The sequence below is a fragment of the Pteropus vampyrus genome, unplaced genomic scaffold, assembly GCF_000151845.1.
Source record: "Pteropus vampyrus isolate Shadow unplaced genomic scaffold, Pvam_2.0 Scaffold107, whole genome shotgun sequence".
Classification (NCBI taxonomy): Eukaryota; Metazoa; Chordata; class Mammalia; order Chiroptera; family Pteropodidae; genus Pteropus; species Pteropus vampyrus.
Window position 1 is genome coordinate 97,734 of NW_011888888.1, and position 27,942 is coordinate 125,675.

Here is a 27,942-nt window from a genome sequence, read left to right on the forward strand (position 1 = left end):
GTCCCTGGTCTCCTACTTCACCACCTGGTCTCCTACTTCACCACCCAGTCTCCCTCTGGTCCTCCCATTCTTTGAGATGTACCTGGATGCCTTTACCTGATTAATTCAATGAAGACTCATTAAGGTCTTACTCTATGCCACACTTTGTGCCACGCACAATAAAGTATGACAAGTGTTACTACAGATATATGGGCAGGTGTATAATGAGCACAGAGGAAGGCATGGCAAGGCAACACTCCAAAGCAAAGGTTATGCTTGTGCTGTGTTTTCTTCTAAGATAACAGAAATGCTTTAAGTGAATTACTTGCCATTTCCAGGTTTTCTTATCAAGTAACTTCCCTGGATCATTTTGTCTCCCATAAAACTGTAGATGCCCTGTGCCCCATTTTCTGGAGACTGGCTGCTATGGTCTGAATGTTTGTGTACCCTCAAAATCCATATGTTGAAATCTTAACGCTCGAAGTGATGGTATTTGGATGTGGGGCCTTTGGGAAGTGCTTAAATCATGAGGGTAGAGTCCTCATGAATGGGATAAGTGACCTTATAAAAGAGACCCAGAAAGCTTCCTACTCCCCTCTACCATGTGAGGACACAAGAAGTCTGCAATCCTGAAGACAGCCCTTGTCAAACATGCCAGCATCCTATTCTTGGATTTCCAGCCTCCAGAACTATGAGCAATAAATTTCTGTTGTTTATAAGGCACCCAGACTGTGGTATTTTGTTATAGCAGCTCAAACATTAGCTCTGTGGTAAAAAAATCCTGAAAATCTTCATTAGTATGGTATAATGGAAAGTGACAGGGTTTTAGGATCAAACTGTCCTGGGTTTGAAGTCATCCCTCTCACTTACTATCTGTGTGACCTTGGGCAATTTACTCACCTTTCTGAGCATCAGTTTTATGAAATGACATACATCTCACACAACGGCTCTGAAACTGTGCACCATGCAGCCTCTCCCATGGAAGGTCTATTCTGCTCACCAGCTCCAGGGCACTGTCAGAGCCCATTTTCTTGGTGATCCATAACTGTGGTTGGGAATTCATCTATGTCTGTCAGTAGCAACAAATTTGAAAAACATTTCTCTAAACTGTCACCGCTGCAAAGGATCATTATGCTGACATCCACCGTAAGCTGACAAGAGCTCACGCTACATACAAGGAAAGGACCCACACATCACAGTTCCCAATAAAAAGCCGGCCCGAACAGCATGACAGCATTTATGGAGAAGAAAAGAGCCATGGTGGTAAAATACTCCCAGGAACCCAAGTAGAACACAAGCTAAATCTCAAGTTTTCTTTCTGACAGGCCAGAGATTCAGGCCCATCTTCCCAAAGGGCACACTCGAAACAAAAGTTCCCTGCATTTAAAGATCTCCATCACTGGCTCTGTGTAAGCTACCAATCCTATATTATCTTTATTATTCAATATGCTTTCAAGTAGTATAAGCAAAGCTTGCTTGTGCCCTCACATTATAAGCTGGGGATTCAGAACAATAGTCTTGAACAATGTCTGCCTCAAGTGTGTGAGGGAGCAGAGGCTGCCACTTGTCAAGGACCTGACTCCCCAAAGGTAAACACACTAAACTGGCACTTTTAAATTACACCCTACCGACCCATAATGAGCGGTGTGTTCCAATTTCGGGCCCACAGCAGTTAGCTTTGCAGAGAACTGTTTAATAACAATTGCATTTGATTTTTCTTATTATAGTAAAAAATATACATAACATACAATTTACCATTTTTAAAGTGTACAGTTCAATAATATTAGTATATTCATAATGGTGTGCAGCTGTCACCACTATCCAGTCTCAGAACATTAAATCAACCCTAAACAGAAACCCCATTCTCTCCTGCCCTCAGCCCTTGGCAACCACAAATCTGCGTTCTGTCTCTGCAGATTTGTCTATTCCAGATATTCATAAAAGTAAATAGATTCATATAATACGTGGCATTTTGTATCTTTGATTGCTTTCTTCCTGCCATTGCTCTAAGTTACCTAATCCCATTGCTAATGTTACCTTATCTCACCTTAATATCAGGGCTGGTCTATGAGAGGTGTGATGGTCCATTTTACATGTCAACTTGACTAGGCAATAGACCCCAGTTATTCAGTCACACATTAATCTAGGCGTTGCCATGGAGATACTTCATACATGTGCTTAAAGCCCATAATTAATCGGAAGGCCCTAAGAGCAGAACTGAGGCTTCCCTAAAGAAGAAGAAATTTCACCCATGGTCAGCAGCTTCAGCTCATGCACAAGAGTTCCAGCCTGCCCTTCCTGACGGCCTGCCCCACAGATTTCAAACTTGCCAGTCAGTCCCCGTAATCATATAGGCCAATTCCTCAGAATAAATCTATTAATATATATCTCCTATCAGATTTGTTTCTCTGGTTGAACTCTGACCGACACAGGAGGGAAAAAACTATTCTGCTTTTTCTAGTCCACTGAAGTTAGCTACCTAAAAGTTTAGTGCTTTTAGAGCTTTAAAGATGCCCTAACTTAAACAGTTGTTTTAGATTGTCATTTGCCCAAATGCCTCAGTCAATAATTATTACTTGCCATTAAGAGGAAGAAAAAAGCCTGACTTTATGTGTATCCTGGGTTCAGACTCATACTTCCTGACCAGGTTTCTGGCCAATACTACACATGACTTGTCCAGGAAGTGCTTGTCTCACAGCTCTGAGACTACTCTGGGTTATGTTAACGATGCTGTGAAACCTGAAAAGCACAGGCATGGAAGCCTTTACTACTTAGCCCTGTAGTCAAAGTCCAGTAGGCAAGGAATTCTGCCTACAAAATACCACTTGGGACTTCCCTCTGAAGGAATAGCATGCTTTTTCCAGCTCATTTTTGTCTGTGAAAATCCTACTCATCCTTTAAAGTCCACCTCAAAGACTATCTATTCAATAGTTCATCCCAAGTTCCCAAATTGAATTAAATGTGAAGTCTTCCTTTGAGTTTCTACAACACTCTGTGTCTCTCTTAGACCACTTGGCATACTCTGCCCTTGATTTTCATTGTCTGTGGGCTTGTGCCATCTCCTCCCCCATCAGATTGTGTGAGCGATGTATCTCTTCTTTGGGATCCTACGAAGACTAGCACAGTGTCTATAAGAAGATTGTTTGCTGAAGTGAAACTAAGTCCTGAGGAGTCTGGGAGAATTGGGAACTAGAGTCCATCTTTAATCCTTTTGGGTTAGAGTTGGGTTTTTCCTTTCTTCATTCTTCATCTGTTCCCCCAACCTCCTACTTGCTCTCTTGGTCTTCCTGTTCTACCAAAACAAAAGGAAAACACTTGAATTCCATAGCTGCCAAAACCCAAATGAAACTCCTCCTGGAAATGACAGAAAGTAGAAGGATCCTGAAGGGTCAGGTAAGGATGATTCCAGGCCCACATGTCTTCCCATTCTCTTTATTATTTTTTCCATCATGTTTCTCAAACTGGTCCTCACCTAATTTAAGGGTTAAAGTTGTTACCTCTTTCTTTCAGTATATGGTCGGGAGAAGTTGGTGATCAACACTAAGGAGTAGAGGAAACAAGAAAGAATTTTCTTTTATCTGCTATATTCTTGCCATGAGTCTGAATTTTGTTCATTTCTCCTCACCTGCCCTGAACTAAGCAGTGACCAAATCTGAATATGTAACTGCAAATTGCAAGCAACCACATCTTTCTTTCTTTTGTTACGGCATTTATTTTTTGTTTTCTTCTGTTATAAAAGCTATATCCTAATATGATCATTTCACTGATACTACATTTGTCCTACAATCTTTCACACTCTTTATTATTAATGCCTACCATATCTCATATCATTATGTCTTAATTTGGTACACCTGTATAATGAACTATATCAATTATATCAATATGAAAATTTACCTTTTATATCATATTTTCCTTGTTAAAGTGAGATGTGCTCTGGCTTTGCCTATGCGATAAATATACTAACTAATCTTTATGTCAGATTAACAACAGATTCTAAGACTGCCCTACTAATTCATTCTGGATAAATGCTAGTGGTGGAAAAGGTTTTCCACTAATTTTGGGTCTAAGAAATTTCTCCAGTCAATTAAGACGTGTTATAGTTTTATCTGAGGATGGATTTTTAGCGGGGCATTTACACTGGAGGGAATTTATTATGTTATTTAAACAAATTTTATTTTTATAAGCTTGATTGTATTTGCTTAGAAATTTTTACTAGTAAGAGGTCACATCTAATCTATACTTTTATAGATCTATTAAACATAGAGTGGGTGCTTGGAAAACATCAACAGATGAATTACCAGACAACAAGTAATTGTTAATCAAGTCCAAATGTGATTGCTAAAAGCTAATTTAGTTTCAAGTTACTCTGGTGGTGGCAGAGTGTCTGGGTCAGAAGAAGCTAGAATCATTTGGACACTGCCCCATCCATAGACTACATCTAAAGAACCATGCTGCTTCTAGTAACCCATCTCAGGAAAGATATGAACAATTGGGAACGCAATCAACCCAAGGGCCCAATGTGGATTAACCCAGAGGTAAAGGAACTATGTCATGTGAGGGACAACTGGGAGAAATGGGGATCTTGAGGACTAAGAAGAGAAAACATCATGAGGAAAGAGAAATTCAAGAGCTATAATTCAAGGCTTATCAGGGTGTCCTCTCAAAGACAGATTACACATTCTATGTGTGGCCATAGAAAACAATATTATAACAAATGAGTAACAATGAAAGAGAAGCAGATTTTAGTTCAATATAAGAAGGGATTTCTAATAATCAGGTATATCTAAAACTTTATAAACAATGTATTTTTCTGTTAAATATAACTTTATGTGTATAAAGTGACATTTCACTTCAATCATTGAAAATTTAGCATCTAAACTGAGATACGCTTTCCTTGTTAAATGCACATGGGATTTTGAAGACTTAGTATGGAAAAAATATAAAACATCTCATTAATAATTGTTTTATCAATTATACATGGAAATTTATATAATAATTTATATAATAATAATTTATACCTGTTGAGTTAAATAAGATATGTTATTGAAATTAATTACACCTGTCTCCTTTTACCTTTTTCAATGTGGCCACTTGAAATTACATATGTGGTTTGCATTATATTTCAAATGGACAGTGCTAGTCTAGAGAGATGAGCAACACCCTGACCATATCCTTTATCCCCTGAATGGGAACACAGGGCAGAGGTAGAAAACTAACAAGCATATGAAAAGATGAAGAGGTGATTTTTTAAAGAACACTAAAAATTTTGAGACATGTACACTAAAACAATGAGATACCACTTTAGACCATACAGACTGACCAAAACTAGAAAATAAGGAAAATGAGAAAAATATGAGTACCAGTGGGGATAAGAGGATACAGGAGTGCTCTGCTCCTGCACTGCTGGTGGACATGGACTGGTGTCCAGACAGCCTGGACAGCAAACTGACCCAATATAGTCAAAGCTGGCGTATGTGTGCCCTATGGTCCAGCAATTCCCAACAACCTCACGTAGGTTCATCAAGGGTTGTAGACAAGATGCTCACTGCAGGGTTATTCAGTGTGGTAGAGATCTAGAGGCAATCTGGGTATCTGCCACCCAGAATAGTAAGTGTATTTACTGCATAGGCAAAGCCAGCACACATCTCATCTTAATAAAGATGAAATGTGCTGGATACTGCGCTGAGTACTGTCCAGCGTCAGTAACAGTGGATCAGAAGTACAACCTAGTGCTGCTAAAAAATTGTTTTAAGTAAACAGATAACAGAGTAAGAAATCTATAGCAGAATACCATAAATACAGAAACACAAACAAGAAAAGTTATTTTTTATAAGAATCCGTACAAACAAAAAGATAACCATCAGACTTGTTATAATGGCTTGCCAGTGGGGAAGGAAGGCGATGGGAGTGAGAAATCAGGGAAAACGGAACTAACTAGAAAGAATATATAAAAGAAGAGAGAGACAAAGAATGGAGCCTTGCCTTTCCACTTTCAGTGATAGCTCTGGACAAGTCACATAACCTCACTGAGCTTCAGATACATCATCAGCAAATAACAAAATCTACCTTGAAGGAGTGTTAAGAAAAGGAAAACACCCAACACAGCTCTGGTATCTTCCAAGATTCCTTCAATGGGAACAACTATTATAACTTGGGTTTTATGCAGGTTCCGCTGACCTATTGAAGCACATTCTCCCGCTCTACCAGGCATGGGTGCTCATAACTCCAGGCTAATCGAACACCAATGAAGAAAATGAGCCATAATGCAGACCATAGGTAGTTATATAGGGTTATCCTTTATCTTACAGGACTTCTCTCACTCTGCAAACACTTCCTCCATCTAGAAGCTGTTATTTTTATTTGCATACAAATGAATAATTTATCACTGTAGCTATCAGGATCAGAGACCCAAACTAAGGCCTGAGGAAATATAAATAAAAAGGGCTAATATGACTCAATGACAGAATATTAAGAAGGCTTGGGGGGAAAAGTGTGAATATATATTACCTACATTCCTTCCTTATTTAGTCCCATCTAACACGCAGAACGGCCCACCCTGTTTTATTCCTCTTCAGTGTGGTTGCCTATAAGCTAAGGGAGTTTTAAAATATGAATTCCTCCATCATTGGCTAGTGTTAATATCTTACACTTACTCACAGAGTGGCCAATAGTGTTCTATAAATACATATGTGTATATGTGTATGTATGTATATACATGTATACACACACACATATACACCTGGTTTTCTGAATATGTCAGAGCTTTTACTGCTTCCTCACAAATACATTGTAAACAGAAATCAGCAAATTTTGATCTGTTCGGAGCCACTATGGGCATCCAGGACTGCAAAGGGAAAGTAGCCTTTCTGAGTAGCCCTCACAGGTTCCCCGCCAACTTTCGAGCTTTTCTAGAGTGTTTTTTAATGGGGTTGGAGAGCCCCAATTGTCACTCTGATATTAGCCAGGAGCAAGAGACCGGTTTTACCTGGGTCCACCCATATCTACTGGACTCAGGCTCTCGGCTGAAGACGTGGAGGTAGTCCCACATGATCTGCCCTACACTGAGGGAAAAGGATAAAGAAAGCTGTACTCCTGGACAACCAGGCTTATTATCCTCTACCTTGAAGCCTTCCTTTAAGATTATAAAATGCTGTGGTGCTCAGGCAAAATCTCAACAGTGCCTAGCACAGGATTTTAAAGAGTTTTCAGGGTATAGAAACTCCAATTTTAAGGGAAGGTTAGGAGGATCAGGAGGGGAAGCGGTGTTCACCAAAGGGCACATGCACTGTGTATGAGCTGTCCAGGATTGAGGGGTGGGACTGGCAGATACATGTGGACTACAGCAAGGAAAGGTAGGATGCTTTGAGGCAAGACCTGCTTAAATCAAGCAGAGAAAGGGATTAGAGTGCTCAGAATAATAATAACAGCTTAGATTTATGGAATTCTTATCATGTACTTTATACTATTCTAAGAACTTTACATGTAAAAGTATTTTATGTGTAAAATGCATGGAATATCATCGTAGAAGTAATACTTTATATCTAGTAACTCACTTGTCCTCACAATTACAAGAAGGGAGCAGTAATATTGTGCTAAATTTTAATAGAGAAAAGGAAAGCATGAACTTGGACTTAGAGGAAGCAGTGCCATAGTCAGGAAGAAAGATGCACGGAAATTCCTAGGTACCATTTTAACAATCAAATCTTTCCAAATGCTTAGCAAACGAGATGTTGAATGTATCCTTAATGGGTGTCAGTGTAGTTGCTATCTTAACATTTTTTAATTTGCTCTAAGGCCAGGCATTTATTTTCTGTGCTTGGTTAAACTATTAACAACTAAAAATTACATTTATAAGATTGTTTCTTGAGTCCAGAACTATGATTTAGTTTCTTTTCTTCTTAATTTTCTTCTAAAAATAATTTTATCAGCCTGGCTTTACGTATAGTAACTTCTGATCTGGTAGACTAGTCTCTACTTATTGGGGGAAAGAGGTCGTGAAAAGCAGAAAGATTCTTCAAACATGTATGATCCGGTAACTCTTTTAAGATAAGGCTAATCATAGAAGGGTGCTAAGATTTGCTTTGTGTTCCCAAATTTGAAGACTACAAAATTAATAGTTGTAAGAGAAATGCAATGGACCCTAAGGACCCAAAAGTAGATACACAGGAACTGGGAAAGAAAAGTGACTTCATACCAAGGGTAAGGAAGGCTGAATACATGAGGTATGACAATCAGGAAGAGAAGGCATTTCTGTGGATGCCTGCCATTTTGTGTGGCACTGGACATGTGAACTGAACTCACATATCTCTGCCTTGGGGCCTCTGCCCTGCTTTTCCTACTGCCTGGCTTCTCTTCTCTCACTTCTCTGTGTCCTGCTTGCAGGTCTCTTCTTAAATGGTATCTTATCAGAGAGACTTTTCATCAGCACTCCCTATCATCACCCTTACGTTGCTGCACTTTCTCCACAGCATTTATCACTACCTGATATGTATTATGTATTTAATAATCTGTTTGTGTCTGTCTTCCCCAGTAGAATGTAAGCTCTGTGAGGTCAGAGAATCTGTCTGATTTGGTTCACTGCTATTATCAACAGTATCTGGAACAGTATTTATCACTCTGCAGGTGCCCAATAAAGATTTGTGGAATGAATGAATGAATGAATCTCCTATTCAGGCTTTTATGATTAGTCTTGTCCTTTATCCTTCAAGTTAATATCAACTCATAGACTCTCAGTACCAGTCCCTTTACTGTTAATGGAAGGTGGACAATATGACAGTTCAGTGTAGTAGTTATGAGTATAGACCCTGGAACCACGTCACCTGGCTTCACTGCTTCCTCAAAACAGCATTGTCCAATAGAACTTTTTGCAATGATAGAGATATTCTGTTCTACACAGTCCAGTTCAGTAGCCACTAGCCACATGGACCTACTGAGCACTTGGAAGTGTGGCTAGTGTAACTGAGGAACTAAATTTCTAATGTCATTTAACTTAAATTTTAGTCACACGTGGCTAGAAGTTTCTGTATTGGACAGCACAATTCTAGCTGTATGATCTTGGCAACATTTCTTAATCTCTCTGTGCCTCCATTTCCTTATCAGTGAAATGATAACAAGAAGAAGAAGAAGAAGAAATATCTCCCCATAGACTTTATGAGGATTAAGTGAGGTAATATGTAGAGTACTGGAACAGTACCTGGTACACAGTGAGCTCTCAGTAAATGGTACTATTGCAGGCAAAAGGAGCTGGTTTTGCAATAACACTGAATCCTTATTCAGACCTAACAACAATATTCCTCTAATATATAAACAAACATAGAAAAATGTAAACATTCCCAAAATGTAAGATTATATCAAATATGTGATAAATCAGAAAACAGAATAAATATAAAGGAAATCTAGAATAGCATGCCAAGTTGACAATTTTAGTTGACTATAATGTTACTCTTTAATAAAATAGCAGTTACCATAGCAGCCAGACATCACAAAGTCATTTTAAAATCAAAGACAAGGCACATCTTCTTAAAGAAATCTTGTGAACAATGTAACTGAGCAATATCATGAAAAGGGTCCCATGTATGTCTGGTGTTTACTGTAGAGAATAATTCATTTCCCAACACTTTTCTTCAGCTTTCAATATCTACTTTACAACTATATTTTAGATTCTACATATTTTTCTGATATCTGAGGGTTTATATTTTTAAAATACAACAATAAAAAAGGTAAAACAATTATTTTGTAAGAAAAAATGATTATGCAATATATCTTATGACATACCTTATTATTGCCCTGGGAAGCAGCAAACTGATGCTATTATATTTTGAAGGAGGCTTGAATTAATTTTTTTATTTTGTATTGTCTTTTTGTTAGCCTCCAAATAAAACATTCTTTCCCCACCTATATAGGTTTTTTTCATTTATAAACTCCATGGTTTTTCTCCTTCCCAAAGAATTTGAAAGTCAAGCTGAATTTAAGAAGGAGGAGGCAGAGGGAGGGTGGAACAAAAAGGGTTTTTGGCTCCCTGATTAGACTTTATCTGAGTCTCCCCTTGCAACCATTATATAAATGTCCGTAAATGGAGCAAGGATAGTGGAGACTACACAAGATTACTGCTGCTCTGTCACATGCTAGTCCCATCTGTTTAGTTACTTGAACTATACCGTTCTGTCTTTTTGTCTTTTCGTTTGTCCTCTACGTCTTCCCATCTTGCTCTACTCTAAGATTTTATGGTTGTTACCTTAAAGGCTGAAAACTAAAAGAATTTCTTTTGGAAAATAATTTGTTTGAAAATGAGGTTTATACTCAAATATGTTAGTATTTACTTGGTTCTATAACATTTTCATTCTTTGTGTTAAGGTCAAAAATTACAAACCATAAAACAAACCTACATGCTGAATTTTAACAAAATATCCATTTTTCAGTGTCATATTTCTCTGGTCAAGGTGAGCCATTTAGAAGGTGTCATTCCGTATTCATATACACAAATATTAAAGCATAATCAAGTATGGTTCACATTTCATCATTTCAGAACTTGAAATAAAAAATAGGACCTGTTTTCTTAAGTAGAGCTTAAATCATACAGAAATGGTAAGATATCTAGTTGCACTGATTCTATGGGAAAATCACCCATTCTCTGAAAAGAGCTGAGAGAAGTTGTCTTTATATCAATTCCTAAAATAAGCTTTGAGTTGTGGCATCAGTTTAGCGCACTGAAAGATAAGGCAAACTTACAACAACAAAGATCCTAGGCACTAAATATATAATGGTGAATAAAACATCCATGATCACTGTCCTCAAGAAGTTTCCAGAAAGGTCACAAGGAGCTACAATTGATAACTACTACATGTCCTGTCTGAGCCCTAATGATATCCTTCTACAGATCTCCAATCTCCAACTCGAAAAATGGTTCACAGGGCACCCACTTCAGGGAAATTCCATGACTTCCTCTGTCCTCCTCTCGCTATCATCAAATCCCCACAAGAACCTAAAATGGAAAGAGCTTCACCTGCCCCCCCCCAAAAAAGGAGTAACAATGAATTAACAGCCCCAAAATGTACATGATTTCTTTTTTAGAATGAAAGAAAAATAAAATATTAAGGTCATATGGAGTTTTTACAAAACAGCAACATACTAGGTCCTTTACTTTTTTTTAATCCTTCTGGGACTGCCTTTCTAGAGTGATGATGATGGTGACAACAACTATGATGCTGATGTTAATACCTAACATTTATGAGTGTTTTCTGTGTTCCAGACATGAGACAGTCACTACATTTTTCCTCATTTTATAGATGAGGAAACTAAGGCATAGATAGGCTAAAAACTGTAAATGAAGTAGCCGCCACACAAACCCAGATGTTCTGCTTTCAGAGCTTATATGTTTATCTAGTATGTTAACTAGATAAACATATAACATATAACACACTTTTCTTAGTAATACAAAATTCTTTCCAAACCTAAGAAGAAAACAAATCATAAAGATATCTTAAATATTAGAAAGTGTTTTAGTCTTCCTATCTCCTCTAATACACATAATAGGCATGCAATAGGAAAGATAAATGAATGAAGGAAAGAATAAAAGGACTGAGAACCCAATTACAGTATTTTTGTAATTTCATCCAGTATTTTTACATTAAAACTAAGAGAAATCTACTCTACTACATGTATATGCCATTGGAAGTAGAGACCGTCACTCCTTTGTTCCTAACATACGATTCATCTTAGAAAAACATAATGCTAACTCGCTGTGAGGGGATTCATGAATTTTGAGTAGTAGGTCTGGAAATTATAATTAGTTTGCATGCATCAATCCACATTTCTCTGATCCTGTCCCTCTTTTAGCAATGGCATAAATTGGTGACTTGGCACTTTAAAGTTTAGAGTTTATGTGGCCATAGAACTAAGCAAAGTCAACTGAATGTTATCCATGGAATTTATTTTTGGGGAAATGTGGAAGACCAGATGACTCAAAAAACCCTCTCAAACAGAACGCCTCAAAATGTTAAAAAATTTTTAACATGTATGACTGAGCTGAGAGTAAGAGAAATACTTACAGGTAAGAAAAAAGACAAAGCAAGAGTCCAAAGAAGCAATTGAGCACTAAAGCTGACTCTGAGCTTGGTGGCGCCAACTGATTGCTGATGTTTGAGAGTTTTCACTTACCTTTTTCTGATACACGTGGAAGATGATATTATTACAATAGCAATTGCTAGAATAAATGAGAGGGTATTTGGGAACACCAATATGTAACTTTTATTTATTATATTTATTAAAATAGAATATTAAATATTAAATATATTGAATAGACATTTAATATTAAATATACTGGATTTGTATAAACCATGCCAGCAGAATATATGTAAATATTTTAAGTAACTTGAGCTTTCCTTCACCAACATCTATTTTTTTCCTTTTAGGTTATGCTTGAGATGATTGCATACAATTCCGGATCAAAACTTTTAATGATAATCTCTTCAAAAGTCTCATTTTAGATAAGCAGTTTTTTTATGTTTGTAGCAGCTAACAATTCATGAGTTTGGTAACCAAATTAAGAAGTTAGAAAAAGAACAAGAGAATAAACGCAAACAAAATAGAAGAAAATAAAAAAAAATAAAAGCAAAAATTAATGCTACATAACAGAAGAAAGTAATGGAGAACAAGAGTTGGCTCTTTTTAAAAGACTAATAAAGCTGACAAACTGTGGCAAAACTGATCCAAAGAAAACAGAGAAGACATCAGCAAACAACTCTTATTATATGATTGTAAAAGCATAGTATGAACAGTTATATGCCAATAAATTTGAAAATGTAGATGAAATGAACAAATTCTTAGAAAAAATATATCTTTACAAACTGACTCAAGATAAAATAGAAAACAGGATTCTATAACAATTAAAGAAATATAATCAGTAGTTTAAAATCTCCCCACAAAGACATATGAGGCCCAGACAATTTTATAATTTCTATTAAACATTCAAAAAAAAAGTATTCCGATAGTACATAAATTCTTTCAAAAACCTGAACAAGAGAGGCTTCTCAACTAGTTTTATGAGTCTTACATAATCCTGATACCTAAACTAAATAAAGACGGTATTACAAAGGGAAAAAAAAAAAGATCTATCTTACTCATGAAAATACTTTTTAAAATATTAAATAAAATATTAGGGACTGAGACTCACAATGTGTGTCAAAGTGGTAGTGTTCTTTAAATGCATAATTATTTCATCATTAGAAAATCCAGTATTATATTTCATCTCATCAACACATTAATTCAGAGAAGTTATTTGATCTCAACTGATACAGAAAATGCATTCAATAAAATCCAACATATATTCATAATCTAAAAACTTTTTGATGTAGGAATGAATATGCGAACTTCCTTAACCTAATAAATAGTATTTGCAGAAAAAAAAAAAATCTACCCCCTACGTCATACTAAATGGTGAAATATTAAAAACATTTCCTTTCAAAACAGACAAAAATTAAACAATGTATTACTAAGAAATATATACATTAGTGTACCTTATATGTATATGTACATTATATGTATATTACTATTATAAGGAATATAGGCTAATAACACAAAAATCAGGAAAGTGGCTACCTCTGGGTAGATATAATCAGAAAACGGTAGCAGACACACAATTATTATTCTTTAAATTGTACACACAAACACACACAGGCACATACACACAAACGCAATATATATTATTCATAATATGTTTGCAGATGAGCTAAAACGATGATTCGTTTTGCAAATATTAAACAAAACCAGAATGATGGCTAAGCTAAATAATATTATAACTACAATAGAAATTTAAATTACCTCTTTCATTGTACAAATTCAAGCATGCCTTCTTATAAGTCATATTTCTACCTACAATACTTTAACACATTTGGGAATATATTCCATAAGAACTGCTCATGTCACCATGAGACAGAGAGGAATAATTTTATGTGAGACTCATTCTATTACCTGAATAAATCTATCACAATTAAAAGTTTAGTGTTTAGAGACTACCTCTCACAATCATTAGGTTGGTTTTTTAGAGATCTTTCGTTTAAAAAAAAAAAATCAATTCTTTAACAGTACACAAAGGAAAGGAACAGTTTTTGTCAAATGAACTCAGACTGATTACAGAACTTTTTCCCTTTGTTCTATGCACATTAACCTAGTCTCCAAATTCTAAGAGGTCTCAGACCAATGCTAGGCTGCTGAATTGAACTGCAGGATCAGTATAGTTTCAAATTTTCTGCTTGGCCTTGGAACTGGGCCAGAGTGGGGTTTGGGGGCTAATGAGGAGGACTCCTGGTAAAGATTAAAAAATAATGTTTTTTGACTGTGAGATGGAAAAAAAAAAAAAAGGCTTGATGTTGAGCAGGAAAGTGTGCTATTTGAAAGTTTTCCTCTAAAGAACTTTCAGCACTTCAGATTCCCAAAGAGGTAAAAATCAGATTGAGCTCAGGTTCCATTTTTAAAAAAGAGAAAAAAGAATGGAATTTGTGTGTTTTTTGAGTGGCTTCCAGTGGAGAAACCTATGTAAGAGTGTACAACTGTATCTAATTGCAATAGCTATAAGAAAAAGCAGGCACTCATTCCTTCTTTTTCTCCTGTTTTTATGGAAATGGAGACTAGAATATATAGCTAGTAATTAAATTAGGTGCCCAGTTTTTCATTCTGATCCTGTGAAGCATTATTTATATATGGCTAGGGTCCATGTTCTTAGTTATTGTAAACATTATTTTTAAATTCTGAAAAATCCCTAAGTTTCCCAAGAAATAGAATTTCCAATTCTACTTTTTTCATTCACAAAACATGCCTGAGCTGCTGCAAACATAATGCATAGCTCATGACCACCAAGAACAAATGACTCTTTAGAATCCTATAGTTCTGAATCCCTCAACTTCTTTTGAATTCTCCAGTGACCTGCTAATCCTCCAGTGATGTTCAAGTTATTATTCTAAAGTGTCCATCTCTAGGCTAAGATGCAACAGCCAAAATGTTCTGATGGAATACCATGCCAATGAGTCCTTCAAAAAAGTAGGACCCTGGAGAGTCAAAAAGCTCCCTAAAAAGTCAGGTAAGTTATAGAGACTAATTTAAAAGAATTGATATCAAGGCAAATGGGCTGCAGGAAAGTCCAGGAGGAGTTGGCTTTTTCTTTGTAGGTAAAAGGAGCTTTCCTCTTACTGCATGTATTGTGGATGAATCTCTTTTCTCATTCTTTTTCAACCTTCATATTTTATCCTTCACCCTTCATCCTCTAAAATGTTATCTGACACGTGGTGGGGAAAAAATGATTCTGGACCTGACCCTTTAAAAGGCAAAGTTCTAAGAAGCACACGATAACAGGGCTGGAGCTCCCTCTAGAGTCCATCCTGCAGTCAGTGGAGGGGTCTTCAGTAAAGTGAACTAGGTGGGGGCATATCCTGGCCCATTTCTCCATTCTAGCTCTCTTGCTGGAGAGCTCTTTCCAGGAGACTGAGAGGTCTAGAAGAGCAGAGCCATTCACTATGACTTACAGGACACAGGTAGGAGACTGTCCAGCAGTGCTCACCAGCATCTCTAGAAGTATCTCTTTTCCAACATCTTTAAAGCACGCTTAGTTAATAAGTTCTCGTCAACATCAACTATGGTTATTCAGCATAAAAGGGATATTGATAATATGTAGAGAAGAGAACGTTCATTTGTTCATTATTCAATCCAGTGGTTTGGGTCATGGTAATAGATATAGTTATAACAAACTGATGTTCTCATTTTATAAGCTGATGACTTTAAACCTGAAATGAAAATATTAATAAGAAGCAATATAAGGTTTGTTATTTTTAAACTTCTTTAGAAAAGTTAAAGAAATACAAGGAATTAACATGTTAATGAAAAACAGAGCAACATAATCCTTTGAACATATATCGGAGAATCTTAAATCACTACTTTTCTTGCTTAGGAAGAAAAATAAAGATTCAGAGTATAATATTAAGAAACAATTTTTAAAACATTAGAGCTACATTTAAAATAGTCACAAAAAAAGCTTCTTCACATTTGTTCCTGTTGTTACATGATGCTATTAGAGACTGAGAATATTCCATTTTGGTTTTAGTGACTGTGAAGAAGAAATAATTTGGGTATTTCTCTATCACTTCGGGTAACTTAAGAATTCCTAAGTACTTAGGTAGGTCTTAACATAATCTAAAGATGGCTCACGTTGCCTTTAAAACGTGGCTCCTTTTTTCAAGTTTGTTCAGTTAAAATTATTAAACAGTTCAAAATTATCTCCAAAATACATTCTTATTACTTTGAGTCATTACTTTAGACAAATAAAATGGAAGAGCTAGACCCTGCTAACTCAAAATTAAACCCTTAACTGAATCAGGGTTTGTTAGTAATATACAATATCCATTATAGTAATCACAATGGCATTTATATAACATTGTTCAGTTTCTAAAAGGATTTCATAGCCATTATCTTCCTTGATCCTCAGAACAAGGTAGGTCTGGCACACACAAATTGTGAAACAAAATTGTCCTTCTTTAAATTGTGCATTGTGAGTTCAATCTTCCTGTCCACTAAGTTTTCTGCATACTAACCACTCCTCCAGTCCTGCTCTCTTCAATGGTAGTAGCAGTGATCACAGCAACAGTAATCATAGCTAACAGTAACTGAGTGCTTACTATATGCTAGTATATAGTGCATTACATTTTACATGGACTAATTCAATAATCCTAAGAACACAGAAGATAGATCTTTTTATTTAAGGTCTTTATATTGAGGAAATCTAACTTTGTCTAAGATTTCATATTGAGGAAATCTAACTTTGTCTACCTTGTTTGCTTTTGGTTCTAATTTTACCCTATTTTCCATGATTTTCCTAACATTTACTTTGTTGGTAAATGCTCAGCAACATTTGATTAACAGATGACATATTTTAATGTCCATAACTAGCAATCTCTTTATATGTATCTGGAATACAATTATATAAATCTTAGAAAAATGTCAAGAATATAAAAAGTCAAGAGTAGTAAGACGACTTGCCCAAAATCATCCAGCCAATAAGTGGCCAAGTCAAGATGCAAATCTTACGACCACTTCCTCACCTAATGCCCCCAGAAGCTGCCAAGTCTATCGTTCCTTCTCTGGAACTCTGTCTGTGACTTAGTGATCCTGTCCACCTTCACCACTTTCACCACCACCATCAATAAGCTAATCTATTAAGAACGTTTCTGCATCTGATGTTGGGAGGAGTTGGATGATACTGAGCCAGTAATGCTGACATTTGCCCTAGTCTTGCAGGATTCACGGCCTAAGATTGATAGTGATGAGATCAGACGTATAACCAGAGGGGCAGCATGGGCAAAGAACCACCCAGGCTGTAGGTTAGAGAAACGAAAAGGTTGGGATGAGGAGTACCTCATCACACTTAAGCATGCTTGAAGAGGGAAATCTGGTAAACATGTAGATAATTATTTTCTCTGTAAATAGCAGTTCCTTCCCTTCATGTTGATACAGGATGGTGAAAATGCATATTGAAGACTTATGCTAAACAAATGCACATTAAGTTGGGAGGCAAAAGAAAGTGGTAGAAATGGCATCAAACTGAGAATCAGATGTGTGTTTCAATTCTTACAAGGTGTAATTTTATCAAGATTCTTAATTTCTCTCAGATGCCAAGGCAGTGTGCTGTAGGGAGGGAGAATCTGATTACAGCTCAACCATTTACTGGCTCTGTGACTGCTAACAATTTTTAAGCCTCAATTTCTTCATCTGCAAAATGGGTGTTATAATACTAACCTCGCAGGATTGTTGTAAAGGTTAAATATACTAAACTAAAGGTTTTCGCAAATAGTAGTTGCTCAGTAGTTAGAATTTACCATTATTTCTTTATCCAGAAAATCAAGAGATTGCTAAATTAAGTTTTAATATCCATTCAACTTCTAAAAGCTTGTAAGTCTATATCCATTTGGCACTTGGTTAAATACACTTGTTTAAATGTTTGCTAAGCTAGATTGTTGCTCAGAGGTGGACCATGTCATTTTTTTATAGCATGAATGGCCAACCAAATCACGTCTGGAAAAATAAGTCTTATTTTCAATCAACTCATAATTTAATTGGGGTACATTAGCAATAAAAGTCATTAATGGAGGTGAGGGAAAAAAAGCAAAGAAAAATGTCTCAAATTGCTTAGGTTAAGTATATTTTATCTATTCTACCCTCACATATAAAATCACCTATAAATTGGTGTAAAACTTTTACAATTTTCCAGTGAAGAGAAAATTATTTTTCCAAATTCATACTATATCATCTTTTCTCTGGAATAATGTCTTTCAAATGTTTTTACTACAATCCACAGCAAGCAATACATTATACATTGCCATCTAATCCATACACACATATGTAAATAAATAAAGGTTTCGTAAAACCATTACTATCTATATTACATTCATATTTTCTATTCTGTTTTAATTCAAGTTTTAATGCTGATCATTACATACTAAATTGATATCATGACCCAAAGTGTCACCAACCATATTTATAAAACTGCGATACGGCATTCCTTTTCCCTATGAAGGTTTTCAAAAAATGCTAACTAGTCAGTACCACACCTAGCCCAGTAAACTGGTTAAAATATGAATATTCAGTTAGCTGATATTTGGCATTACACAGATCCACAATATTGCCGGTTATTAATCATCTGTATCTTAGACAAATTCAATCTAGCTTGTACTATACATGTTCTTAAAATGCTCCATAAATATATTTATCTTAAATATATTCACTGGAAGTTCCCTTTCCCCATTAAATTCATTATAGAAATCAATTTAGTTTCACAATGTGTAATTAGACTTTTAAAGAGAAACTATAGAATGCTCTTTATCACATTGTACAATGACCTTTTCTTTCTTATTTAATCCTTCTCCATATTTCCCATCTGCCATACTAGAAGTTCAATCATCTCTCCCTTTGAATATCTTGATTTTAGAATCTTTTATAACTCCTTGTATGGAGGAGGGGGGTGGAGCCATAATTCTTCTTTCTTGGTAATTGGATTTGCACACTGTTTTGCACTATAATGCATTTTCCAACTCTCTGCTTGTCCCATGTTAATATATTTTTAAGCCATTGGTTATATCAAATTCAACAGGCTTTAGATGTTATCAAATTCCACAGGCTTTTTAACCTTGAATTTCTTCAATTCTTTTTTATTCATACTTCAATTATTTTTGGTGTCACTATTCTAATCCTTGTCATTCTTCACAGCTGGATATATTTGCCTGTTTTTCAAATACTGAGCCTTTTGTCAATGATGATACACATTTCCCATTCTGATTTTGCACCCTCGCTCTTGATCTTCATGAAAACCAAAAAGGGGATGTGCAGAGCCCTCCCTTCACAGACTATTTCCACAAATGGTTTCCAGACACTTAAGTAAATAGGCCTATGATGCATTCTGTACTATAGCTGAAGTTGAACTCCCTTCAAACTCCTGTCTGCCACTGTTTTCTAATAGGGCAAAAAAATATGGAGAACACTATTAGTTAAGTTCTGCATGAACTAAGGCCTCTTTTCTGATTGACAATTATTTCTCATTCGTTTCACTACCTTTTACTACTCTTCCACTAGCCCTTTCATTGATAAACCATAATCTCAAAATCTCATGCAATTAGACTATCTTTACTCAGCCTATCACTTAGGATCTCTTCTCCTATGAAGCACAGATAGACAGTCCCTACCCTGCTGCAGACTTGGTTTCATTAGGCTGGAGAAGATGTCAGAATGCAGGTATGCGAGACCCATTCTGACAATTCCATGTCAGCAACTCTACTTCAGAAAGGTTTGCTTACTGCTTTCATTCTGCCAAATAGAAGCTAGATATGGTTCATGTCTAGGTTGATCAAAAACTTATTTATCTTCCTCTTGCTAGCTCCTCATTGTTTTTGTTTTATTTTAAGAATAGAAATGAGAAATATGCTCAAGATTACAGTTAGGATGATTTAACTATGAATGGTACAATAATCCTATGCAATAGGAGCATCAGAATTCTAGCTATAATTTGAGACCTGCGTGATATAATTATGTGAGCATTTAGGATTCTGGGAAAGGTTATTTTTCTTTTTTTTAATGACCCAATGATTTTTCATAAGTTTATGTTTAAATCATCAAATAACTTACCTACTACTTGTTAAATGAACCAGCCTCTTATTTTCTGTTGTTACTATCTTCTTGTTATTATTAAGAATAAAGGTTAGTTCTTCGGTCTTTCCTCATATCAAATAAAAATTCCAGTTGATTCATTATAAGGGAAAATCACATTAATTAAAGCTAGTGCTGACCCCAAAAGTTCAAACATATTATGGAAATTAGACTTTAAAATTCTCCTAGTTATCATGCTATTAAGCCCCCAAATTAGAATTTTCCTTAAGTATTACTTCATATCAGTGTGATCAGAAGTTCTTTCTATTCCTCTCCCCACGGTTTATCTCCTCACACCACACACAGAAGTGTACTGAGCCACATACTGCAACTATAGCTATATGCTCCACTGTTTCTTTTTCTCTTTTTTTTAAATTTTGCTCACTTTGACAGACTTCTAAGGTATGTGCCTATAATGTAATATACTGGCCTGGCCATCTGAATTCTTTTTACTGGGTCATAGCCTCATATCAAACATAAGCACCAATCATTAAATAATTGTTTTCATATTAAGTATCTGATACCACATTACATTACGTAGGTATGTATGTTTGTATTTATTATTTATAGAAGTATATAAGCATCTTGTTATCATTTTTACAATGGTTAAAAGCTGTTAAATGTGCAGCCTTGAAATAAGAAAAAAATCACCTAACGATATATATTTTGGGTTATATGAGGCCTGTTATTTTTCACAGCTATTCACTTAAAATTTCACTGTTATAAAAATCATTTGTTTTGACGTTCACATTAATATATTTTCCAACATCTCTTCAATTGTCACATTCCTTGTCACACTACATAAAACCAAAAAAAAATAATAATAATAAACAGTTTCTAAATTTTCATTTCAAATCATTCCATATAAGTTTGGCTTGGTAAATAGTAAATTCTTAGAAGTGGAATATGTTGTTAAAAATGAAAACTGCCCTCCCCAGGGGTATACATTCATTCCTCTGCATCTGGGAGAATGTTTGAAATGCTCTGGCAGAGGAAAAATCCCTCTCTGTTCACTCCATAACTGAATTCAAGATGGATAAGCAGCTCTTTGAGGCAAGACCTCACTTCCTCACGCTGCTCAGCATAGGCCAAATGATAAGAACTGGTGATGGTCCTGAATGCCAAGTCTGTGCTTGAGTAGATAAATCCCAAACTTGTACCCTTTTCAGGGCACCCACATCAGAGTTCTGCACATGCAGGGCCACCTATCTGAGCAGGCCTGGTAGGCTGCCTGGCAGGCTGCCTGGCAGGTCAAAGAAGAGCACATCTGCATGGTGCCCAGAAGGGAGAAATGGGAAACCTGGAAGTCACATCCTCATCTGTCCAGATTGCTCCTGAAGGCACATAAGGAAAAGCAACCTGGAAATGGGTCACTGCGCTTATGAAAAAAAGCCTGATCTTTTGATTCTTACAAAAACCTCCATTTTGAATACTGTGATTTTTTTTTTCATGAGAAACTAAATGGTAAGGAAAAATCTGCTGAATTCTAAGATATAATTGATTCTCTCCCAGTGTTGTAATGAAGATCACTACCTATGCATCAGAAAATTCCTCCATTTGAGAATAAGATCATCATGAATTAGGCTGTCAAGCCACAACCATTGCCATCGAAGATTGTTGGAAGAGTTCCTCTAGTTCAATTACTGCTGATGTCACAAACCAATGAGAAAGATGAGCACTGTGGCTTTCAAAGTATACTGTATTCACTTCTCAACATGGTGTGTGGGAAATTCTAAATCATTCCTTTCTCCTTTCATTTGCCCCATTAATCATTCTTTTTTTTTTTTTTAACTTAGTAACTCAACAAAAATACCTACTATTTGCCAGACACACACATACTATTGTGTGCCAGGATACGGCAATAAAAATAACACAAGAACAGGAAGCAAAACTAACTCTCAAATAGTGCTTGCTTACTATACATTAAGCACTATTGTCAGTATATACATTTGCTTATTTAATCCTTGTACCAATCTCCTAAAGTAAGGACTATTATATGCCCACTGGGCAGATGAACAACAGAAGTATAAGAGATTAATTCCCCAGGTTACACAGTCAGTGAGTGTCAGAGTCCGAGTTCAAACCCAAGTTCAAATGTCTTTTTACTCCAGTGTCCACGATCTTGATCTCTATGCTATATGAAAAAATAGACATGACTTCATAGAACTTTTAGTGTACTAGAGAACACAGACATTAAATAAATAAACACACAAACACATTTGTAGTCTCAAATGATGACAACTTATATAACAAAGAACAAGGTACCATGAGATAGGATGGTATAACATTACAGAGGCTGGCCTTGCAGGCTATGAAATGCAATGATTACCTCTGGCGAGTCTCATCTCAACTGACAAAGTTATAAAATTTAAGAAAGCAAGTTGGCCAAAAAGAGCTAAACAAAACTAAGGCTGGGAGGTCAGGGAAAGTGACTAAGCAATTCAGCCCTTAACCCATGCCACCAAGAGCCTTGCCATCTTGGTGGCCCTTCTTCTTGGCACATTCAGAATGACAGGAGATAAGGGATCTGGTAAATAAAGTCCCTTCTCCTATCCTTATCCTTCCTGAATAAGGAAATCCAACTTGGATCAGGTGCCCCTTCTTCACATATGAAAGCGAATACCTCACTGCTGCCTTCAACCAAGAAGTCCATGGTAAATGTCTAAAAACATTGATTTTTGCCTTAATACATTAGCTTATTTGAAAAAAAAAAAAGGATTTATTTGGCCTACAATTGTTAACATTTGGCCCTCTGGAAATAATTCAAGATACAGCTTATAGTCAGTAAAACAAACAGAACACTTTTATGAGACTTGAAAACAGACTGAAACACAATTTAAAGAACAAAACTAGGGAAGCAGAGAATCAAGTTCCCAAAGCAAAAAAAAATTCCCTTCCCATCTTGACTTTTTTTAATCTGGGCTTTATTACCCTGTCTGACCAATTACAGATCTGCCTCTTTTCGTGTTAGAGAAATCATATAGAAGGAAGAAAAGTCTCTCTTTTCTTCTCAAAAAGTTATCTCTGTGTAAATCTGGAAATTTCGCATCTCTGATTGCTATTATTTATTTTACGTATTATTTTTATATCTTCAGTTTTTAAATCAGGCATAGCCCATATGTGATCAACTACTGTTGATTACATTCAACAGTAGTGTGACATATTAGCTCCTAATTCTGTAGTTTCACTCCACTGAGGTTAATAATGATTTAGAGGGAGAAGCAAGAAGGAAAGGGCAGGTCTTCATAACAGCACCATTAAGTGTTTGTGCTTCACACATCGAGATAGAAGAGCAACATAATCTTCAAGTCCAAAAAAACTAAGTTTTTTTTCCTAGTTCACTGTTCAGAATCATAAAAAGAATAATTCTGGATGTTGTACTGCCACAAGAAAGTTTCCTCCCTCATCATTTTAGAGTATCATTTCATACGGGGATTTTACATTCTACCTGGTTCTAATTAATGATGTTACTATATTAAAATGCCTAGATAACTAAATACACAAGTTAATCATTTGACTTTCAATGAGGGTTAAACAGTCTCTAATAACGAAATGGTACATTAAATCTCATCTTTCTCTGTAGCACATTACACTTGAGATTAGCCTTGGTACAGTTAAAAGTATGCAGAGTCTTCTTAACATTTAAAAAAAAAAATAGCCTAAAGGTTGGAAACTGAACTTTGAAAGTAACTTACAGTGTCAAGAACAACTATATTACATGAATTTATTCCAAATCTGTCTGCTCTTGAAATGTCCATAAGAGTTTACATTATATATAAATTTCTTGTTAGTGTCATGAGACTTAAAAATCAAAACCCCAAAAACCACATTAAATGTGACATTCTTCAGAAATATCTTCTACATCCTATTGCTTAAAAATCTGTGAATATAATTGACTGATTCTTAATTGTCCCATTGTCATAATTCATTCTTCTTTAATTAATATACTTTATTAATAAATAAACATGTCTTTCTATGGTTTATCTAGAAATAAAATACCAAATAAAAGCTTTAAAAAGTATGCTTAGACCTAAAGGACCTGTACTGCTACAAAAATGAAGTAAATGTCCTTATATATTCTTTAGTACAAGGGCTATCGTCACATTTTTACATTGACATATAGGAACATATAATATATTAATGTCAAATCTCTGAAAACATAACTTCATATTTCACTATCTCAGAATAAACAATTTTTGTGTGCTCTGTTCCAAGAAGAGGACAGTAAAACAACATTTTAATAGTTGCAGTTTGTATTAACTTGAAAGCTGATAATTCTTTCCCAAAAATAGTTTTCTTTCCTTTTAAAAGAAAAAACAACTTGGGTTTAGTGTACAAAAATCTCATAAAAATAAAATATTTAAAAATATATTGTTGAGAAATCACTTGCAAATTATTTTCAGACCTTTGAAAAACAATCTAATTTGAATCACCAGTCTAAATAGGTCATTTAACTTAGAAAAATTAAAATTAGCTGTGCAGGGTCAATTCTTTTTCTAAAACATCTGCATCCTCAATGTCCTATTGTCTTCAAAGTCAAACCAGAGTTAAATGTCAAGAACAACTATAATACATGAATTTATTCCAAATCTCAGTCTGCTCTTGAAATGTCCATAAGAGTTTATATTATATATAAAAACATGGGGTAGGAGGGAGATGAAGGGTGCCTCAATAAGTTGGGAGTGGAAAGAGAAGGAAAAGCAAAGAATTCTCACATTTCAGGAGGATAATAGAGTCTGAGGAGTCTCTAAAGTGCTCTTTTCTTGCTTTTCACATGGAGCACGTTCACAGTTCATGACATATCAAAATCAGCTGAGACACACTTAATACATAACAAATACTTCCATACTAGATTAGTTTCCCACTAGCTTCTCTTATATCAAACTAGCAAACGTAAGATCATGATGAACCTTAACTCTCTTGTCCAGCACCTTTAGGGACGTAATCATCCTATATCACTCTGGTAAACTTGGAGATCAAATCCCTACTCCCCAGAAAACCTTCCCAAGCATAGGAATAAATACGAAATCTCGAAGGTAACATCTTCGAAGAATGAAAACAATCAAATAAAACAAAACACAAATGAGAAAATTTGGTTGCCTGAGACATCCTCTATTCCTCTACACCAGATCATCCATAAAATCAAAAGGACCTTGACAATGCTAGAACAAGAGGGTGTCAAGTGTGGGAGGATGGAGTTGCCTTCAAAAGGCAGGACACTCAAGGTGGCTGGCAGAGTGGGAGTTGGCTTCACATGGCATGCAGAGAAAGGAGTCGGGAAATGCACCCCCATCTTTTCTGGGATAAGAGTAACTTTGATACTCAGAAAAAAAATTAATTTCATATTCTCCAGCTAGCAACAATCTATTACCAACTGGCAAACGGTGATCAGAGATACTCCTGAAATAGGTTTTCTCCTCTTCCCATCTTCCTAAAGCCACTTCCCAAAAACGAGACCTTGATTCCCTCGAGACCTCTCTCTTCGTTTAAAGATGGAATGGAAGGACCTCTGCTGTGACAAGGAAGCAAACTGAAGAATGGACACTAGAGAACTGCTAAGGAACTTCCTAAGCTGCATTCTTCTTAAAAGGGTGAAACCCAAAACAATTAGGATTTATGCATTTCCAGAAGCATGTTAAAATTTTTACAACTGCTCGGGACAGAGAGAAACAATTCCACTCCAGCCACCACCCCCCTCCAACACACACACACACACACACACACACACACACACACACACACACACACAGGAGTCTCCCAAGAACCAATGACAGAAACAGTCCCAGCGAGGAACAGAGCAGATTGACTCTCCTTCAACTACAACCTCTCTAAATCCGCTTTTCGTCTAGCTGTGTCAGTCCCTCCTCAGTCCCTCAGCACACACCGTAAGCAGTAGCTTCTCCCACCCTCAGTTCTAAGCGGACTCGGCCCAGCAACCGCCCTGCCTCGGGCGGGTACCTCTGGGTGGCGTCCCCGCACAGGAGAGATTCTCGAAAGCCCCGGGACAAGAGGCTGGTGCCGAGGCTGGCGAACCCCGGGGATTCCGGCCTCCCAGGGTTTCCGCCACCCACACCCCCAAGCCTGAGCGGATTAAGTTGCTCGACACCCAGCGACACTCGCAGCCCGGTCCCTCCCACTCCCGCGCCTCGGGCTCGGGCGCCCCGAGGTCCCCCCACCTCGCCTCCGCGGAGGTGAGCGCGCACTCACCGGAGGTGAGCTGCATCCAGGCACAGATCTTGTACACGGTCGCCGTGTTGCAGAAGAAGAAGAGAGAAAAGCAAACGATGCAGGCGATGATGAGCATCATGGAGAGGCCGATGAAGAAGGAGGCGGCTTTGAAGGCGCCCGAGGGCAGCGTGGAGAAGTCCGTGAAGCTGCCCCTGCAGGTCAGCTCTCGAGAGAAGCCGTTGCCGATGCAGTAGTGGAAGAGCCCGAAATAGCCGGCTTGCGGGGTGTCCACGCCGTCGCCGATCCAGTAAGGCTGGATGAAGCACACCACGTTGACGATGGCAAAGCAGATGGTGAAGATGGCCCACAGCACGCCGATGGCCCGCGAGTTCCGCACATAGTTGGTGTGGTACAGCTTCGCAGCCTCCTGAGCCGGGAGCATCGCGGCGGCGGCGGCGGCGGCGGCAGCGGCGGCGGCTCCGGGCATTCTCCCCCTCCTCCTCCGCCTCCTCCTGGTCCTCCGCCTCCCCCGCCTCTCCGCGCTCAGGAGACACACTCACCGAGCCGCGCGCTGCAACTCCCCTGCCTCCGCCTCAGCCCAGCAGCGCCAGTTTCACAGTCTGCATCCTCGCTCCCGGAAGGAGGGCGGGGGAGCGCCAAGCACCCCTCTGGCTCTCCTGGCACTGTCTCGCGGCCCCCCTCCCTCCTTCCTGGCCCGGGCTCCAGCCCTTCTCACCACTCTCCACCCCTCTTCCCGCCGCCGCTGCAGCTGCTGCAGCTGAAGGCGACAAATCCCGCGCGGGGCAACGTGGAGCGCGGGCTCCCGCGCCCCCGACTCCGCTTCCCGCCTTCTGCCCCTCCCCCTCCCGGCCCGGCCGGAGCGGCTGAGTGCCCCGGGGCATGGAGGACCGCGGCGAGCCTGTGGGATGCTCCTCAGGTGGAGGGCGTGAGCCTGAGAAGCGGGCCTGGAGCTAGGGAGGGAGAATCTGAAGGGACGGGAACACCCACAGGATCCTAGAGGCTATCCCAGGATCTCGGTTGGCGTCAGGAGCCCCGCGCGCGAGGCGGAATCTGGGAGCATTTCAGCTCCGCACAGCAACGTGCTTCGACCTCTGCATCTTTGCCGAGACGCGAGGGGCAGCGCGGCAGTTGCAAGCGAGAGATGCCAAGGGAAAGGAGACGTACTGCCCCCAAGAGACTTCCCTGTTACAACAGAACTGCCTCTTGCTAACTCCACGGTTGCCTCGGGTCCACGAGGTGGAGACAGGAGAACTTGGGCAGGAGCTGGCAGATGATAATGTATAAGACATATCTCAAAGGTGGTCTCATGTCTGCTGACCTGAGCTTGTTACCTCTTCGCGTTTTCCCCTCTCTGTAGGGAACCGAACTGTAGTCAATCGGTGCCCTATACATTCCTTTTTCAAGTCATTTTTCACACAAACCCTGCCATAGATGGGGCCTGTAGGGGAATGGAAGTGACTGTGTCACAGAAACGTATAGTTTGTCTGAAAACATTGGATAGTTTGGCCAGTGTTATATCTCTTACACAAATATTCACTGTTCTGCATGCTATGGATACAATGAGGAAGACAGTAGGTGATGGTTTTTATTTTCCAG

General features: G+C 37.7%; 1 protein-coding gene across 3 annotated transcripts; it reads right to left on the reverse strand.

The window, feature by feature from the left end:
• Positions 1-546: 546 nt before the first annotated feature.
• LHFPL3 (LHFPL tetraspan subfamily member 3) lies at positions 547-27,942 on the reverse strand. 3 transcript variants are annotated; one of them, XR_002781588.1, is made up of 3 exons: positions 26,365-27,570; positions 2,027-3,271; positions 547-1,048 (listed from the first exon to the last, which is right to left on the reverse strand). XR_002781588.1 is itself a non-coding variant. In XM_023533650.1 (2 exons), the coding sequence occupies exons 1-2, from the start codon at positions 26,810-26,812 to the stop codon at positions 996-998; spliced, it is 501 nt and encodes a 166-aa protein (XP_023389418.1). In that variant the 5' UTR covers positions 26,813-27,942; the 3' UTR covers positions 551-995. The 3 variants fall into 3 exon arrangements, 2 of the variants coding, with proteins under 2 accessions (XP_023389418.1, XP_023389419.1); XM_023533650.1 differs by lacking the exon at positions 2,027-3,271 and having other exon boundaries at positions 551-1,048; positions 26,365-27,942; XM_023533651.1 differs by lacking the exon at positions 547-1,048 and having other exon boundaries at positions 1,390-3,271.